Source organism: Salpingoeca rosetta (genome assembly GCF_000188695.1).
Source record: "Salpingoeca rosetta unplaced genomic scaffold supercont1.3, whole genome shotgun sequence".
Classification (NCBI taxonomy): Eukaryota; class Choanoflagellata; order Craspedida; family Salpingoecidae; genus Salpingoeca; species Salpingoeca rosetta.
This window is the reverse complement of record NW_004754931.1, coordinates 951503-969002: the sequence shown is the minus strand read 5'-3', so window position 1 is coordinate 969002 and position 17500 is coordinate 951503. Positions and strand designations below refer to the sequence as shown.

The window sequence follows — 17500 nt, the reverse complement described above, 5'->3', positions numbered from 1 at the left end:
CTCGGAACAGGACAAGCGTGACCCGCTCTCCATCGCCAGATGGCACAAGTACCCGGTCTTCTTGACCGCATACAGGTGCCGGAGTTGAGGGTGAGGGGGGAACGGAGTTCTACGTGCATTTATTTGCATGCGGTTTTTTGCATTTGTATGCATGTGCATGCGTGCATCATGTTTTGTACGTGTGCGCCTTTGAGCATGTGGTTGGCACTCAGTGTGGGTGTCACTGGATGAGCTGCTTCGACAGCATTCCCGTCCCCCTACCTCACACACACACACACACACACACACACACACACACACACACACACACACACACACACACACACACACACACACACACACACACACACACACCTCAACGTTGGGACGGCCGCGGTACCAGGAGAGGAGCAGCCAGACACACGCACAGGAGGTGGAGGCAATCTGCGTGTTTGCGAGGACGGTGGCTGTGATGTAGCCCGAGGTGAGGCTGCTGCCGGCATTGAAGCCGAACCAGCCCATCCACAGGCAGAACCCGCCCACGCAGGCGATGGGGAGGTTTGACGGCTTGAAGTGGCCGTGGGCCCTCGTCACCTCCTTTTGGCCGGTCCAGGTGTTTGTCACCGTCGTGCTGTCGTACTTTGTGTTTGGGGACGAGCTGGCCACGCTCGAGTACGTGGGCATGGCGCTCATCATGCTTGGCATGCTGGCTGTGAGCCTGGGCAACTACCGGGAGACGCGCCCGCCCAAGTCCAGCCGCGCCAATTCCGCCGAGGTGGACCAGCTCCTCATCAACCACGACTACTAGCACAAGTCGCCGCATGCATGTGCATGTGTTTTGTTTTGTTTGCGCCGTGCGTTGGCTGCATTGGTGTGACGTGCCTCTTCACGGCGTTGCTCTTGCTTATTATTCCGGCGTTTCTCGGACGCGGTGCTTTGTTGTGCGTTACATTATGGTTGTTTGTTATGTTACATTACCTGTTGTCCTGCTTCTTTCTTGTCGTTCACACACATCACACATTCAACCATGTCCCAGGTTCGGTCTTGCTTTCCCCACGCTACACCAACGTTGTTCATGATACATGTCACGTCCGGTGATGTGTGCGACATGATTTGACACAAACGCCTCAGAGAGTCAACCACGCACATCCTCACACTGCAACACCGTTGTTCATGAGAATGTGTATTGATCGGGCATGTGGAGAGAGTGCCACACAACACAACAGATGCACAACCACCACCATCACAGCAAGCCGCGTCAGAACCACCAAGCAAACGCACGACCACAAAACACACATGCACCAGCACATACCGCACATCGCAAGGCAGCACACCAATGCCAATGAAGCAAACCCACGTTCAGGCCAGCACCCAAAGGAGAGAAAGTTTTTTTCAAATCATGATTGGGAAGGAGTGGAAAAAGAAAGGGGTGGGTGGGCACTTCTCCTCACAGTTGTGGGGCCTTCCTCCCACGGTAAAAACCACACAGAGAACACAAACGTTCCTGTGTGCGCGGGCAGTCGCGAGGAGACGAAACAAATGGGAAGCCAAAGGCACGGATGCTACCAAAACGAAGATGCGATAGTGTGTGCGTGTGTACTCAGATGGGCCACGTCACGAAAGGGAAGAAAACACAATCATGACAGCAACCACACGACGTGCACACACGCACAAAACGGAACAGCAGTCAGTGGACAAGGGGAGGAATGCATTGGAGCTAGAGATGCGAGGATGATGCTGAAGTGAACTGCTGCGCAAAAACACTCACACCGCCATCACCAGCACCCAACCAAACCAACCACGCACAACAAAACACCACCACGCCTACTCCCCCCAATGAGAGAAAAGGGACACGTGATGACACAAAGCTGAAGAAGCTGCGGAAGGAAGGCTGCTGGTTTTGTGTTGATGCTGCTGTCGCCTTAAGCACGCACGTGCCAGACGCGGATGTTGTTGTCGCTGTAGCCAGCAAACAGGGTCTGGCCATCGGGGGACCAGGCGAGGGACAGGCAGGTGGGTGCCTTGGCGGACTCCTCAGACTCGTCGACGAGCTCGTGCACAAGCTCCTTGGTCTCGAGGTCCCAGATCTTGACGGCGGGGCCGGCGGCGGCGCAGAGCCAGTAGCGGTTGGGGCTGAAGACGAGGGCGTTGATCATGTCCTTGGCGTCGAGGGTGGAGAGGTGGCGGCTGTCGGTGAGGTCCCAGAGCATGGCCTGGCCGTCCTTGCCACCGGAGGCGCAGAGGGAGCCATCGGGGGAGACGGTGACGGTGTTGAGGTAGCCGGTGTGGCCGATGTTGTTGCACTTGAGGCGGCAGTCGGTGAGGTTCCACACCTTGACCTTGTTGTCCCAACCGCAGGAGACGATGATGGGGTTGCTGGTGTCGGGGGAGAAGCGCACGCAGGAGATCCACTCGGAGTGGTTGTTCTCGCGGATGACGTACTTGCACTCGGCGAGGACGTTCCACAGGCGGATGGTCTTGTCGCGGGAGGCGGAGACGACCTGGCGGTTGTCTGGGGAGAAGGCGACGGAGAGGACGTCCTTCTCGTGGCCAATGAAGCGGCGCTTGCACTTGCCGGTGGCAATCTCCCACAGGCGCATGGTGTGATCCCAGGAGCCAGACAGGGCAAACTGGCCATCGGAGGAGATGACGACGTCGGACACGGTGTGGGAGTGGCCGCGGAGGGCGCGCAGGGCAAAGCCGCACTCCTCGCCATCCTCAAGCTGCCACACAAGAACAGTCTTGTCTGCGAGGGTTGTTTGAGACAGGGGCACGGGGAGGGGTGTGCGAGAGCGAGTGTGCATGCATCAGAGAGAGGATTTGTGTGAGCGTTGGTGTGCGAGAGCGAGTGGATGTGTGTGCGGAACAATGAACAGTGTGTTGTCAGTTGAAACTGGTGCGAAAAGAGCCGATTACGACCGCATGCATGCGTGCGTGTGTGCGTGTGCGTGTGTGTGTGTGTGCGTTGTTGTTGACCCTGTCGACAAGCGGGCATTTGGATTCAAAGCTGCAACATACCGCGGGAAGCGGAGAGGATGATGTTGGGAGCCTCGCTGGAGGTGGCGATCTGGGTAACCCAACCGGCGTGGCCCTCAAGGGTGCCGCGGAGAACAATCTGTTCAGCAGAGTCCATCTTGACGTGTAGCTGGGGGTTGTTGTCGGTCGTGCAACGGCTGCTGGTGTGTTGTTGTGGCGAGTTGTGGTGTGTTGTTGTTGCGATGTGTGCAGTGTGGAAGGTGAGTGCCATTGGTGGTGGTGGTGGTGCATGCAGGGCGTACAAATGACTACTGTGTTGGGCGTGTGCGTGTGTGTGCGTGCGTTCACATGATCATCCCCCCCCCCCCCCATGCATCGAAGCCAGTGTGTTTGGTGGTGCTGATGGTTGGTCGCTTGTCTCCAACTCCCTTATCACCGGCCGTCTGCCACTACCATCTCCTTCACTCACGTGCGGCTGGCGAGCTCTCAGGAGACGAAGGAAAAAGGCACGAGTTGTGGAAACCGTGCAACCAGGTTGTGGCATTTTATCGAAATTACCCACAAAAATTCCACCCACAGAAAACGCACAGTCAGCAAAACAAGGTGTTGTGTGTGTTGGTGTGCTGTGTTGTGGTGTGTGTGTATGTGTGTGTGTGTGTGTGTGTGTTGGAGTGTGTGTGTTGTGTCGGGGTGTGTCTGTGTGTGTTGGAGTGTGTGGAGTGTGACAGTGTCAGAGTTCGTCATTGGAGCCAACGATCCGAGATTGAAGGGCTTGGATGCGTTTGAGAATGCCGCCAACGTGCTTGAGCTTTGCTGCTTGGTGCGCGTTCACCTCGGCCTCGGTTGCAGTCCTGCCCGTTCGTGAGAGTGTGGTGCATAAATGTGTATGGATGTGAGAAGCAAGGCAGTGTTGGGCGAGGGAGGGAGGGAGGGAGGGAGGGGACACAGAACGAGGCGAGCACGAGGGAGAGGAAATGACAAGGGACAAGGGAGCAAACGGCAAGACACAAGAACAGAGCACATGTGTCATGTGCGTACAACAACATAACGTGATCACGCACGCACCCGAGGGTGATGTCCTTGACATGTGCATTTCTGTAGAAGTTGACAATGACATCGTCATAGCGGTTCAGTTCACGGTGCAGCTGTTGCAGGCGCTGCCCAGTGTACCCATGCTGTGCAACAGGTTGGAACGCCGCAATGCATGGTGAGGGCGTGGCTTATGCAGACAAAGATGCCTGTGCATGCACAAACGAATGAAACACACAGACACAGACGGACGGACAAACAAACACACACACACGCACAGACACAGACGGGCGGACAAACAAACACACATAGACACAGGCACGGACGGACAAACACACACTCACACACAGACGCACACACAGACGCACACACACACACACACACACACACACACACACACACACACACACACACACACAAAACCTTGTGTGCGAGAAGGAGAAGGTAGTTGAGGGCGTTGGAGGCATATTGCTTTGATTCCACACTCGCAGGCCCCGCGTTCAAGATGGCCTTATTAATTGCAACAATAGCGTGCAGTCAGCAGCAAGTGAGTCAAGAAGATAAGCAAGGTACTAAAAGACAAGGGTGAGGAGCTTCGGCTGCTGACAGCGACAAGGTCGTGTCATAAAGAGGTCATATCACATAGAGGCGCGCACCATGATCCCATCGAATGCCGCCCTAGCCTTTGGTTCACTGGCTGCATTCCTTGCAGTCCCAAGGGGAAAAGGTGTGGGGATGCGCACAGACCAGCAAGATGGACAAGTTCAGGCGCGTGCACGATTGCACAGGCACAGACGCACAGACGACATAAACACAGACACACAGACGCACAGACACACAGACGCACAGACGCACAGACGACTGCAACACAGACGCACAGACAACAGCAACATGCGCACAGACACATGGATGCACAGACACACGCGTGTTTGGCATTTGCCACTCACCCAGCATCGAGATCCTTCACAGCAGCAGCGTAAATGGCCGTCACCTCACGAAGCCGTCCAATCTCCTGCGACGGCAGCGACGAGCACCCACAAGCAAGAGTGTGAGTAACTGCTCTTCAAGCACAAACACAGCACTCAATGAAGCCCCCCCCCCCCACACAGACACACACAGACACACAGACACAGACACAGACACAGACGCACACATACACACACACACACACACAGACACTCAGGCACACACACACACACAGACAGACAGACACACATACACACACACACACACACACACCTTGCTGTTGAAGCCGCATAAGGATGCCACGTGCGGGACCATTCTCTTGTTGTGCTTGAAGCCGGGCATAGTGAGGGCTCCCACTTCCACAGATCGCAGGGCGGCTGTCAATGGCTCAATGTTCTGTAGTTGCGACGGATGGTGTTGTTGTTTGCGTGCGTGCGTGTGTGTGTGTGTGAGGGGGGCGGGAGAAGGAGAATTGGGGTGCCATGGAGGTGTGAGCGGGCTGATGTCGCGCTCAACAAGGGAGTAGAGATGTAGTCAAGGGAAGGGGAACAGTGGAAGCAAGATGCGCAGAGATGGACGCAGAGATGGACACAGAGATGGACGCAGAGGGAAAGACACGCAGAGCAAGAACAAAGAGATCTCCGCACAGACACAATTACACACACACACACACACAGACACACACAGACACACACATACACAGACACACACAGACACACACATACACAGACACACACAGACACACAAACACACAGACACAGACACAGACACACGCAGACACACACAGACACACAGCCACACACCTGGAACTCATCAACAAGTTGGCGAGCTTCGGCATCATCCGCAGCGCCCACAGCACCGTGGAGAAGTGCGCCCACTGACACCACCACCAGCAACACGAAAAAGGTTCCGCTGCTCATCCTCGCAGCACTCCGTTGCTTTTGTGCAGTTGTCATCCTCGTCATCACTTCTTGCTACCACAAATCACAACAACCACCTTCAAATACACATACACCAACCACACGCACAAACGCAACAACGCACACGCCAACGCCAGCATGCCGAAGAAGCGGAGCAGCAAAGGGAGGCTGGAGGAGATGCTGGATAGCCGCCGGCGGGCCGAGCAAGGGAATGGCTCGCGGGGCTCTCACTACCGTGGAGGGAGGGAGGATGATGGCACCCGCACTGGCTTCCAGAACAACGGCAGGGACGGCAACATGTTTGTCATGGAGGAGCAGCCGTTCTCCTCGTCACGCACCCACGACAATCCGTTCACCTCAACAACAGCGGGGGCGTCAAGCAGGAGCAGAGGCAGCAACAGAAACAGCGGCAGCCGCCCGCGTCGGCACTCGCTGACGGCGCAGCTCAACGCAAGCATTGACCTCGGCACGGGCCGCCGTACCAGCAAGGTGTCTGTAAACGGCGCAGACGGCTTGGGCCCTGGCGATGACGATGAAGATGATGACGAGATGATCCTCTTGGCCGAGGAACCGGAGCACGACCCTGTTTTGCACAGACACAGGTCGTTCTCGCCAGGCATCCTTGGCCGTCTCGGCATTGGCAGAGACGCTAGACCAGAGTAAGTACGTGTGTGTTTGTGTGTGTGTGTGTATGTGTGTGTGTGTGTGTGTGAGAGAGAGAGTGTGTGTGAGTGTGTGAGTGTGTGTGAGTGTGTGTGTGTATGTGTGTGTGTGTGTGAGTGTGTGAGTGTGTGTGAGTGTGTGTGTGTGTGAGTGTGTGTGTGTGCACACATGTGAGTGTACGAACGCGAACGAACGCCTTCTGTTAGTACCCACCTCACCTCTTGCTTTCACAACAACAACCGCACACGTGCAACACAACTAATCCACAACCATCATAGCTTCCGTTATGATGACTACTCGACTATTGATTGGGCACGTGACACCGCGTTGGAACTCAAGCGAAAGAAGGAGTCCGTCAGGTGAACACGCTTCCACCTCGTGTCTCCTCGTGTCACACTGCGTTATGCTCTCACACGGCCTTTCGGTCAAATCCAAGGGGTGCCATCGTGTGTCGTCTCCGGCTCACCGTAGCACCTTCTCTTCCATGTGCAGGTTTCAAGGGTACATATCGCAGGCGTGGGACGCTGCATCTGGATGGGTTCTTATGGGCGCCATCGGTGTCCTGTGTGGTGTCTTCGCAGGCTTCATTGACATTGGTGTGTGTGTATCTGTGTGTGTGTGTGTGTGTGTGTGTGTGTGTGTGTGTGTGTGTGTGTGTGTGTGTGTGTGTGTGTGTGTGTGTGTGTGTGTGTGTGTGTGTGTGTGTGTGTGTGTGTGTGTTCACGCTTGGAATCTCCACCATCACTTCCAACCCCCCGTTTCCTCATGTCACTTTGTGTTTGTCTGAGCAATTTGTTGTGATTGTGCGCAACAGCTTCGCGCAAGTCGCTCCACAGCACCGTGCCCCTGTTCTAACCCCCCTTGCCCCCAAATCACCGCAACCACCACCGCAGGCGCCGAGTGGCTGTCAGACATCAAGGAGGGTGTGTGCCCGCGTGCGTTCTGGTGCGTTTGTGTTTCGAATCAGCCAGGGACGGCAAGTGGGGACAAAGGAAGGGAGGGGGGATTGTGTGGTGCACTGTGCGCGCGTGCATATGTGTGTATAAGCACACGTTCGTGTGTGTATGTGTGTATGTGTGTGTGTGTGCGTATGTGTGTGTGCGTGTGCGTGTGTGCGTGTCAGGGGTGCTGTGTTGCACGCTTGTCTGAGTTGGGAACTCATCGATTACACCATGAGCATCGTTCCAACTGCCACATCCTCATGACCGCGTTTTGCCTCTCCTTCCTCCTCGTGTCCTCCAACACACACCACCCTGCACCCCCCCCCCGCCAAAGGCTGAGTCGCAAGCACTGTTGCTGGGCAGAGGAGTTGGCAGAGCAGCGCGACACGTGCGAGCTGTGGAAGTCCTGGGGCGAGATGGCCGGCTACAGCATCGAGGATGACGCGCGTCTTGCCGGCGCAAGCTTCGCTGTTCGCTACTTTGCCTACATGGGTTGGGCCGCGTTGCTTGCAGGCATTTGCGCCCTTCTTGTTGTGCGTATTAGCCCATACGCTGCCGGCTCCGGTATCCCAGAGGTATGTGTGTGCGTACGTGTGTGTGTGTGTGCGGTTGTGTGCGCGTGTGTGCGTACGTGTGCGTGGTTGTGTGTGGTTGTGTGTGGTTGTGCGTGCGTACGTGTGCGGTTGTGTGCGTGCATGTGGTTGTGTGCGGTTATGTGCAGCCAATTTGCAGAACAAATCTTCTGATCCAGCAATTCACAGCACCCTGATCAACAAACCCGTCCTCGCGTTCCTCTCTGCGTGCCTCGATAAACTCACTCCATCCACCATTCACATCCCCCTTCCTCTGCTCTGCAGGTGAAAACGATCCTGAGCGGCTTCATCATCCGCGGGTACTTCAGCCTATGGACGCTGGCGGTCAAGGCGCTGGGCATGGTCGCGGCGGTGGCGGCCGGCCTGAGTCTCGGGAAGGAAGGTCCGCTCGTCCATGTCGCCTGCTGCTGCGGGAACGCCCTCTCGTATCTCTTTGCAAAGTACCGTCTCAACGAAGCAAAGCGGCGTAAGTCGGCGGCGGGTGGTGGTGGTGGCTGTGGTTGTGATGATTTTGGGTTGAGGTGCGAGCGTCAGTGAAGAAGAAGAAGCATCACCTTGCTCGTGAACAGCCATGTAGCCACCCACCCCCCCACACACACACCCCACACACACACGCGCCCCTCTCTGCCTCTGTCCCTGTCTGTCTCTGTCTCTCACACACACTGTCCCACTTGTTCTGCATGCCACAGGAGAGGTTCTGTCTGGCGCGTCGGCTGCGGGCGTGTCTGTTGCGTTCGGCGCCCCCGTCGGCGGCGTGCTCTTTAGCCTCGAGGAGGTGCGTGCATGCATGGTTACATGTGTGTATGTGCGTGTGTATGTGCGTGAATGCGTGTATGCGTGTATGTGTGTATGTGTGTATGCGTGTGCGTGTGTATGTGTGTGTATGTGTTTGTGTATGTGTGTGTGTGTGTGTTCATTTTATATCGCTCAAGGAAGCATGTGGATTTGCTCCTCATTGTCAACTGGACATATGCACACTTGTCATATCAATTACCGGCATACATAACTGACTGTGTGCGTGTGTGTGCGTGTGCGTGCGTGTGTGTGCGTGTGCGTGCGTGTGCGTGCGTGTGCGTGCGTGTGTGTGCGTGTGTGCTGTGCAGGTGAGCTACTACTTCCCGCACAAGACGATGTGGCGCTCCTTCTTTGCCGCCATGGTCGGCGCCGTCGTCCTCTCAAACCTCAACCCGTTCCTCAGCGGTAACCACTTACCGCAATCCGTGCATGTGTGCGTGTGTGCGTGGGTGTGTGCTGCGTCGTGCATTGCGTCGTGTGCTTGTTTTACTCTTGTGCTGCCGTGTGTACTTGGCGGTGAATGAGCAAGATCGCTGTAAATTAGCCGTGTCAGAATTGCTTCACGCGTTGCTCACTTCACACCATCGTCACCGCCACTGCTTCACCCGTCACGATGCTGCTGCCGCTGCTGCCGCTGCTGCTGCTGCAGGCCACCTTGTGAAGTTCTACGTTGAGTTTGACTATCCCTGGCACTGGTTTGAGCTGATCCCCTTCATCATCATCGGCGTTTTTGGCGTGAGTGTTCAGCGCATGCTGTCATGCAGTGGTGAAGAGCAGAGGACACAGACGGGCGCCCGCGCTCGCTCCGCATCACATTGACGTTGACAACGCTGTGATTGGCCGCTGTCTATGGTTCACTCGGGCTTTGACCACTGGTCACACACACACACACATACACACACACACATACATACACACACACACACACACACACACACACACACACACACACACACACACACACACACACACACACACACACACACACACACACACAACGCGCACGCGCTGTTGTCATCGCCAATGCGTGCAGGGGCTGTATGGGGCATTCTTCAACCGCTTCAACCTCAACTGGTGCTCCTTCAGAAACCAATCGGCTCTTCGAAAGTCAGTCCACTTGTGGGCATGCGGTTATGGTTGGCATCTGGTGGTGACCGCACGCTTTTGCGACAACGGTTGTCTCCGCTGCACTCTTCTCTTCCAAGAGACTGTTCTCTCTCTCTCTCCCCTCACACACACAACACACACACACACACACACACACACACACACACACACACACACACACACGTTTGCGCGCGTTAGGTATGGGATCACGGAGGTGGTGTGTGTTGCGCTTGTGACGGCGCTGCTGAGTTTCCCGAATCGCTTCACGCGCTCCTCTGCTGCCGACACCATCGCCGCCCTCTTCAGCGAGTGCGCACCAGGCAGCGTCGACCCGCTGTGGTGCGTGCACCCGTGCCTGCGTGGGCATACGTGCACGTGGTTGTTTGCTTGTGTTTATGTGCGCTTTCCTTGAGCGTGTTTGGTTTGTGTTCACGTGTGTGTTTGTGTTCGCGTTTGTGTGTTTGTGGTCGTGTACGTGTGTGCACATGGTGTCACTCTTGTCGAAAGCACTTACATGCGTACCCATGCGTTGCCTCCGTGGCTGCCGTTGTGCTCGCTACCGCGCGAAAACTGCTTGTGTCTGTCGTCGCCTCCTCCTCTCGCTCTGCAGCGATGACGACCGGTCCATCATCATGGGGGATCTCCTGCTCGCGTGCGCATTCAAGGCGCTCATCACCATCTTCACCTTCGGCATCAAGGTCCGTGTGCACCGCACGTGACGCGTCGCCCATCTTGTCCACATGTACACACAGTTTGCACGCACACACAAGCAGACAGATAGACAGACAGACACACACCCACAGACACCCACAGACACCCACAGACAGACAGACAGACAGACAGACAGACAGACAGACAGACAGACAGACAGACAGACAGACAGACAGACAGACAGACAGACAGACAGACAGACAGACAGACAGACAGACAGACAGACAGACAGACAGACAGACAGACAGACAGACAGACAGACAGACAGACAGGCAGACAGACAGACAGACACACACACACACTCACGTGCACGTTTTCTCAAGCCCTGCAAGCCGCAACAAGCCTTCCGCGTCGACTTTCTTCTCACACGCGTTGCTCATCACTGTCACTGCATCGTGTAGGCGCCTGCTGGGCTGTTTATCCCAACCATGTTTGTTGGGGCGACGTTTGGACGCGTCATTGGCATGGTCGTGGAGGACATTGTTGCGTACGTTTGCACGGCGCGTTGAGGGTGGAGATTTACAGATGCCTTTTCGGGGAGTTGAAGGAGTGCACAGGAATGACACAAGTGGTACAGCTTCACGCACTTGTACGCTGTCAGCCCAGCACAGACGGGCAGGCGGCTTTTCTCACACTTATTCACTGATACACACGCAACTCACACGTTTATTCATCCTTTCCTCCTGTTTTGTTCGTGTGCATGCCTGCTGCTACTTCTGCTGTTCTGTTCCGCAACACAGTTCACACGAGAGCGTCTCGATGATTGCCAACGCCTGCCCAAACCCCGACACGTGCATCACACCAGGTTCTTCATCGTTGTTCTTCCCACACTCCTTGGTTGACGATAATCACCGTCCCATGCATATGCCATGCACCACCACCACCACCACCACCACCACCACACCACCACACCACCATGCCAATTCCTCATACTCAACTCTCCTCACCACCACACCAGGGCTGTACGCCATGGTGGGCGCGGCTGCCACGCTGGGCGGAGTCACGCGCATGACAGGTGTGGGCACCACGTTAATGCCACTAACGATGATGTAATCACTGATCGTGTGCGCGCGCGTGCATGTCTGTGCGTGTGCATGGTGCAATGTGTGTCTGCAAGCCATACAGCCTTGTCCTCACCTTGTCGCAAACACAATCCTGTCGCGTGCTTGATGGTTCTCTCCTCAGTGTCACTGGTTGTGATCATGTTTGAGCTGACGGGCGGCCTGACATACATTCTTCCACTCATGCTCGCTGTCATGATCAGCAAATGGTAATGTTACTTGTATGTGCTTGTTTGGGTGTGCATGTTTGGGTGCGTCCTGCGTTCATGGCTGAAATGGCTGAAGGGAGCGTGTGTGAGGCTGTTGTATCGTTATGTGCACTATTTGCTGCGACATTGCTACAACTCATGTTCACGTGCTGCCGCATTCTTTGGCGTGCAACCAGGGTTGGCGATGCCTTCAACCGGGACGGCATGTAAGATGACAGCCCCCATTTCGACAACCCACTGCTTGCGCACCACAGACGCTCGTCTTGATGTGCCAGCTGCTGTGCACTTGTTGATGCTATTTCTGTCTGCTCGACGCGCTGCTCCTTCTGACCAAGCACAACGCACACACAACACACACAACGCAACACAACACAACGCAACGCAACACAACGCAACGCAACACAACACAACACAACACAACACAACACAACACAACACAACACAACACAACACAACACAACACAAAACAACACAACACAACACAACACAACACAACACAAAACAAAACAACACAACACAACACAACACAACACAACACAAAACAACACAACACAACACAACACAACACAACACAACACAACACAACACAACACAACACAACACAACACAACACAACACAACACAAAACAACACCAGCTACGACCGCCACATCCGGCTCAAAGGGTTCCCGTTCCTGGACACCAAGGAGGAGTTTTCGTTTGCGACGCGCGCTGTTGATGTGATGCAGCCGCCTGTATCTGCTGACGAACCGCCAGTTGTTCTTCCCTGTGACGGGCTCACCGTCGCTGGTCTCGGTGCGTGCGTGCATGCGTGCATCTGCGCGAAAGTGTTCGCCGCTGTGTGTGAGTGCTTGGTGTTGTGGGAATGTGCGAGTGTTTACGGCTCTGGGATTGTGTGTTGTTGTGGTTTGGACGTACCATGGCTCTCAAACTCACGGCTTCTGTCTGTCAAATGCGCGTTCCCCTTCCCCTCTCTCTGTTGGCAGAGGACATTATTCGAAACCACACGTTTACCGGCTTCCCGATTGGTGAGGCGAAGCACTGACTCTACGTTGTTCTTGTTGCAGTGCGCGAGGAATCACCTTTATCCTTCATCACACACACACACACACTCACATACGCGCGCGCACACACACACACACTCACACACTCACATACGCTCTCTCTCTCTCTCACTCACACACACACATACACACACAAACCGACACACACTTATCTCCAGTGAACAACCGCCGTGACATGCTCCCGCGGGGATACCTCATCCGTAGTGATGCGCTCGACGCACTGGGTATCGTCGTTGTGCGTTGGCTTTTGCGGTGGGGAACAGGGTGTGTAGAGTCATCATGTGGGGTTGTTTTGCTCTTGCCGCGCTTTGTTGCAGGCCGCGATGACTCGTGTGTCATTAACGCAAACACGCACACATCGCATTGCCTTTGTTCGCCCTTGTGGGCATGTGTGCAGCCGAGTACAAACACGACCCGGATTGCGACATGTCGGCGCCCGTGCAGTTCTTTGAAGACGATGCTGAAGAAACTTCATTCTCTCGCGCTGTCGGTGACGCAATGCCATCCGAACAGGCCCTCGACGTCACAGCAGCCGTGCACAGGGTACGAGCTGGGACATGTGTGTGCGTGCGTGCGCGCATGTGCGCGTGTGCGTGTGTGCGTGCATGTGTGTGCTTGCGTGCGCGCGCGTGTGTGCGTGCATGTGTGTGTGTGTGTGCGCGTGCGTGTGTGCGTGTGTGTGTGTGTGTGTGCGCATGTGTGTGTGTGTGCGCATTGGGTGTGTGTGTGTCTGTGTGACGCATGAAGTACTGACTCCCCCGTGCCCATCGCGTGCTTGCCCTTCTTTTGCCATTGCGTCACGGCAGGACGTGTTCCAAGTCTCGCACACGATGGTGATGCCCACGGTGATTGAGCTCTTCCGGCGCATGGGGATTCGCCAAGCCATCGTCATGCGTGAAGGGTAAGCCACGCACACAATGATGTTTGGCGTGGTGCTTGCGTGTACATCGACGTTGGTTTGCCACTCTTCAAGACGTCATTCTGCCAACTCATTTCTCGCCTCTCACACACACACACACACACACACACACACACACACACTCACGCACTCATGTAGGCGACTGGTTGGGATCCTGACCAAGAAAGACGTGATCAAGCACATGCATGTCATGACGGCACGACACGCCAATGTGCAATATCACTGATGACACACACGCACACACAGGTGCGTTCACAAACCATAACACCACTGCCACCATGATCATTACATGCGTGCGTGTTCGTCCTAGTTGCTGTCTAAGATGGCGTTTATTGGACTCGCGTGCATGGACATGACATGTTGGTAACGCTGCACCACACTGATACTCTGATGGGCCATTCCTGTTGATAACAGACTGCACACGCTGTTCAGGCGCGCGCAAGCTCCAGCCCATGCAGCCGGCACTGGCTGTGGAAGTGATCCATGTCAATGTACGCGCCAACCTGTAGTCGTGGTTGGTGCCGTTGTTCGTGTGTATTTGGTGTAAATTTGTGTGTGTGTCAATGTGTGCGTGCAATGTGTGTGTGTGTCAATGTGTGCGTGTGTCAATGTGTGCGTGTATTGTGTGTGAAGATAATCAATCTGAGGTTGGTGTGTATCGGTGTGGCATGTGTGAAATGTGCGAGTCTGCCCGTGCATGTGCGCGCGCGTGTAATATGCATCAAGCGGCAACGGACAAGCCCGTGCGTTGTGCACGTTGAGTGTGCTGTTGTGTTCCTTGGAGTGGGTAGGATGTTTGTCCCAAACGAAGCGAGTGCAGGTGTGCACGGGTGCATTATGTGCTGCTTTCTTCAGCTTAGGTCGAGTCAAACAAATAGAAAGTAACGTGCAGACACGTACAACACGGAGCCGTGGTTGGTGCCGTTTGATTGACTTACGAAGGAGCGTGCGCCCTGGAACGCTTTGCGTGCGTGCAAGCAGCGGTGGTTGTCCACAACGACCATCTCGTTATCCTTGACACGTTTCAGCAGAGCCAGCCTGAATGGCGTTGGTGCGGTGACAGGTGGGGAGACGATGATAGTTAGCTAATGAAATGGCGAGGGGGACAGGGAGGATGACAAACAGCGCACATAGCATCACGCAGGCATGAAACAGCACATGCCACCGCACGCAGGGGCGGTTACGAAGACATACACACAAACACACACACACACACACACACACACAACACACAAACACACAGACAGACAGACAGACAGACACACACAGACACACAGACACAGACACAGACACACACACACACACAGACACAGACACAGACACAGACACAGACACAGACACAGACACACACACACACACAGACACACACACACACACACACACACACACGCTTACTCGTCGCTGAGCATGACGCGGGTGAGGACGGGCAGGTGGGTGTAAAAGGCGTCGACGACGTGTGCAGGCATGCCGGCCAAGGGGCCGCGGTCGCTGTTGTTGTAGCGGAACTGCGTCAACTGCTTGTTGGCATCCAACGTAAACACTGTATTGAATGCATGTAAGTGTGTAAGTGTGTGTGTGAGTGTGCGTGTGTGAGTGTGCTTGTTGTGCTGCTGGGAAAAAGAAGAGAGTCGACAGCATGTGGAGCAGAACATCGTTTCGAAGGATACAGCAAGAATGCCTTCACACACAGGAAAGACACCCACACCCACCCACACCCACACACCCACACACACCCACACACACACCACACCACACACACACACACACACACACACACACACACACACACACACACACACACACACACACACACACACACACACACACACACACACACACACACACACACACACACACACACACACACACACACACAAACACACCTTTGCCCTCCGCGCAGAGATAGATGCCGTCCTCAATGCAGTAGAACGGAAGCACAGTGGTGGCAAAGAAGTCTGCTGCCTCCGGTGATTCGCGGGCTAGGGTGTCGTAGATCTGATGAGGCGTATGGTGCGGAAGCATGAGACACGGGGTACACAACCCTCACACACAGACACATACACATACACAGACACAGACACAGCCAGACAGACAGACAGACAGACAGACAGACAGACACACACACACACACACACACACACACACACACGCACAATCTCACACACACACGCGCGCACGCACGCACACGCACACACACACACACACACAACCCTCACACACGCACACACACATACATACATACACACACACACAACCCTCACACACGCACACACACATACATACACACACACACACACACACACACACACACACACACACACACACACACACACACACACAACGCACCGCGCGGCCGTCGACGAACCAGGACTCGCCTCCTGTTGCTCTGTTTTGCAAGCAGGAGAAGAGCTGGAGACCAGGTGGCATGGCGTGGTATGTACAGTCCGTGTGTGGGGGAAGCTCGATGGTCGTCATGGCCGTGTCGTTCACGTCTGCATCCGCCACAACCCTCAAATCCCAAATGTCATCTGCGTAGAAGGTGCGGCGCAGCATACCGAAGCGCTGGAAGACGGCACGCAGGGCGTCGCGTCCTTCCGGCATGTGGTGGAGGTGGACAAGGCCGTCCCGAAGCAGCGTCTCCAACACCGCCCGCTGCGCGTCATGCGAATCCTCGCGAGCGTCGAAAGACTGCAAGGGCAGCTCAGGCCCATACCACGTCTTTGGCTGCACGTAAGACACGGGCCCAAGCATGCTCCATCCAGACGCCTTTGTCTTGGCGGTGCTGGCTTGGTGTGCAGCACCGGTGGCGCGCGGGGTTGAGGCGGTGGAACTGTCAGAGGCATCCCCACCATACGCGTTTGCACGCAGCCAGTCCAGGTTATAGATGGTGGGCGGCGTGTTGGCTTCGCGGCTGCTCTTCCACGAAAGGTGGAGCTCGTTGCCCTTCACCGAGATGGCCTCTGGTGCTTCGGTTGGATCAATGGACACGGTGTCGATCATGCGTTGCCTGGACGTTGGGTGCAGCACTGCAGGGCTGTGGTCCTGCAGCCAGATGAAGGAGAAGGCGTTGCTGGAGCCATCGCCCCAGTCCACCCGCACCTCGCGGTCACCGACCGTGACGGACGCGGCGCCGCCACCTGTGCTCCCTTGCCTCTGCTCTGCTTGCACCCTTGCCCTCGCCGATGTCACAAGGGAGCGGAGGCCGGGCTCCGCAAGGCCTCGCTGGTGGTGCGGCGCAGCCACACGCAGCAGCACCCTCCGCATCATCAACATGCTTGCTGTTGCTCTGCTCTGCTTTCTTTGGAGTGGTCGTCGCTGTGTCGAGCAGTGACGCAATCCGCCGCTTGTGCTTGGGAAGGACCGCCACCCAGAAGGATTGTGAGTGACATGAAGGAACGCGAGTCTCCTCACGACTTGGATCAAGGGCTTGCTTGCTTGCTTACTGATCATGTAGAGTGTGTACATCGGTTGCGTCGCAAAGGAAGAGGAGGAGGAGGAGGAGGAGGAGGAGGAGGAGGAGGAGGAGGAGGAGGAGGAGGAGGAGGAGGAGGAGGAGGAGGAGGAGGAG

General features: G+C 55.6%; 5 protein-coding genes across 5 annotated transcripts in view; 2 read left to right on the top strand and 3 right to left on the bottom strand.

Annotated features, from left to right (window-relative positions):
* PTSG_01791 (uncharacterized protein) overlaps positions 1–1139 on the top strand; it is a gene marked incomplete at its 5' end in the record, with an annotated part of 3813 nt that extends 2674 nt beyond the window's left edge. The window contains 2 exons of the mRNA XM_004997715.1: positions 1–55; positions 458–1139. The exon at positions 1–55 is cut by the window's left edge and continues 83 nt beyond it. Of these exons, the coding sequence (XP_004997772.1) occupies positions 1–55; positions 458–787 (385 nt within the window). The 3' untranslated portion in view covers positions 788–1139. The remainder of the gene's footprint in view (positions 56–457) is intronic.
* A 7-nt stretch (positions 1140–1146) lies between these two features.
* Positions 1147–3460, bottom strand: PTSG_01790 (guanine nucleotide binding protein). The gene is made up of 3 exons (XM_004997714.1): positions 3425–3460; positions 2998–3152; positions 1147–2725 (listed from the first exon to the last, which is right to left on the bottom strand). The coding sequence occupies exons 2-3, from the start codon at positions 3110–3112 to the stop codon at positions 1902–1904; spliced, it is 939 nt and encodes a 312-aa protein (XP_004997771.1). The 5' UTR covers positions 3113–3152; positions 3425–3460; the 3' UTR covers positions 1147–1901.
* Positions 3461–3485: 25 nt separating this feature from the next.
* On the bottom strand, positions 3486–5941 carry PTSG_01789 (uncharacterized protein). Its single transcript, XM_004997713.1, has 7 exons — positions 5754–5941; positions 5224–5346; positions 4932–4996; positions 4641–4689; positions 4408–4494; positions 4021–4130; positions 3486–3806 (listed from the first exon to the last, which is right to left on the bottom strand). Exons 1-7 carry the CDS (start codon positions 5913–5915, stop codon positions 3686–3688), a joined length of 717 nt encoding a protein of 238 aa, XP_004997770.1. The 5' UTR covers positions 5916–5941; the 3' UTR covers positions 3486–3685.
* Positions 5919–14825, top strand: PTSG_01788 (H(+)/Cl(-) exchange transporter 3). The gene is made up of 24 exons (XM_004997712.1): positions 5919–6529; positions 6812–6892; positions 7026–7129; positions 7427–7478; positions 7809–8049; positions 8332–8533; positions 8757–8842; positions 9171–9267; positions 9512–9597; positions 9896–9969; positions 10168–10308; positions 10580–10667; positions 11082–11167; positions 11421–11485; positions 11639–11695; positions 11866–11950; positions 12127–12156; positions 12587–12744; positions 12936–12977; positions 13172–13237; positions 13411–13556; positions 13820–13914; positions 14071–14178; positions 14347–14825. Exons 1-23 carry the CDS (start codon positions 6009–6011, stop codon positions 14156–14158), a joined length of 2691 nt encoding a protein of 896 aa, XP_004997769.1. The 5' UTR covers positions 5919–6008; the 3' UTR covers positions 14159–14178; positions 14347–14825.
* PTSG_01787 (uncharacterized protein) lies at positions 14243–17394 on the bottom strand. Its single transcript, XM_004997711.1, has 5 exons — positions 16279–17394; positions 15816–15927; positions 15328–15472; positions 14871–14970; positions 14243–14435 (listed from the first exon to the last, which is right to left on the bottom strand). The coding sequence occupies exons 1-5, from the start codon at positions 17380–17382 to the stop codon at positions 14361–14363; spliced, it is 1536 nt and encodes a 511-aa protein (XP_004997768.1). The 5' UTR covers positions 17383–17394; the 3' UTR covers positions 14243–14360.
* Between the last annotated feature and the right edge of the window lie 106 nt (positions 17395–17500).

What these genes read in the sequence shown, in the direction of transcription:
- PTSG_01787 (XM_004997711.1), bottom strand. Translation starts at nt 17,382, where the DNA reads ATGATCAGTAAGCAAGCAAGCAAGCCCTTGATCCAAGTCGTGAGGAGA. An exon ending in GGTTCGTCGACGGCCGCGCG is followed by an intron (nt 15,928 to 16,278) that starts GTGCGTTGTGTG and finishes ACGCCTCATCAG; the next exon opens with ATCTACGACACCCTAGCCCG. An exon ending in TCCAGGGCGCACGCTCCTTC is followed by an intron (nt 14,436 to 14,870) that starts GTAAGTCAATCA and finishes CCACGACTACAG; the next exon opens with GTTGGCGCGTACATTGACAT.
- PTSG_01788 (XM_004997712.1), top strand. Translation starts at nt 6,009, where the DNA reads ATGCCGAAGAAGCGGAGCAGCAAAGGGAGGCTGGAGGAGATGCTGGAT. An exon ending in CGAAAGAAGGAGTCCGTCAG is followed by an intron (nt 6,893 to 7,025) that starts GTGAACACGCTT and finishes TTCCATGTGCAG; the next exon opens with GTTTCAAGGGTACATATCGC. An exon ending in TGCTCTTTAGCCTCGAGGAG is followed by an intron (nt 8,843 to 9,170) that starts GTGCGTGCATGC and finishes TGTGCTGTGCAG; the next exon opens with GTGAGCTACTACTTCCCGCA.
- PTSG_01789 (XM_004997713.1), bottom strand. Translation starts at nt 5,915, where the DNA reads ATGACGAGGATGACAACTGCACAAAAGCAACGGAGTGCTGCGAGGATG. An exon ending in AACTTGTTGATGAGTTCCAG is followed by an intron (nt 5,347 to 5,753) that starts GTGTGTGGCTGT and finishes TCGCAACTACAG; the next exon opens with AACATTGAGCCATTGACAGC. An exon ending in CGGCATTCGATGGGATCATG is followed by an intron (nt 4,495 to 4,640) that starts GTGCGCGCCTCT and finishes GCAATTAATAAG; the next exon opens with GCCATCTTGAACGCGGGGCC.
- PTSG_01790 (XM_004997714.1), bottom strand. Translation starts at nt 3,112, where the DNA reads ATGGACTCTGCTGAACAGATTGTTCTCCGCGGCACCCTTGAGGGCCAC. An exon ending in CATCCTCTCCGCTTCCCGCG is followed by an intron (nt 2,726 to 2,997) that starts GTATGTTGCAGC and finishes CAACCCTCGCAG; the next exon opens with ACAAGACTGTTCTTGTGTGG.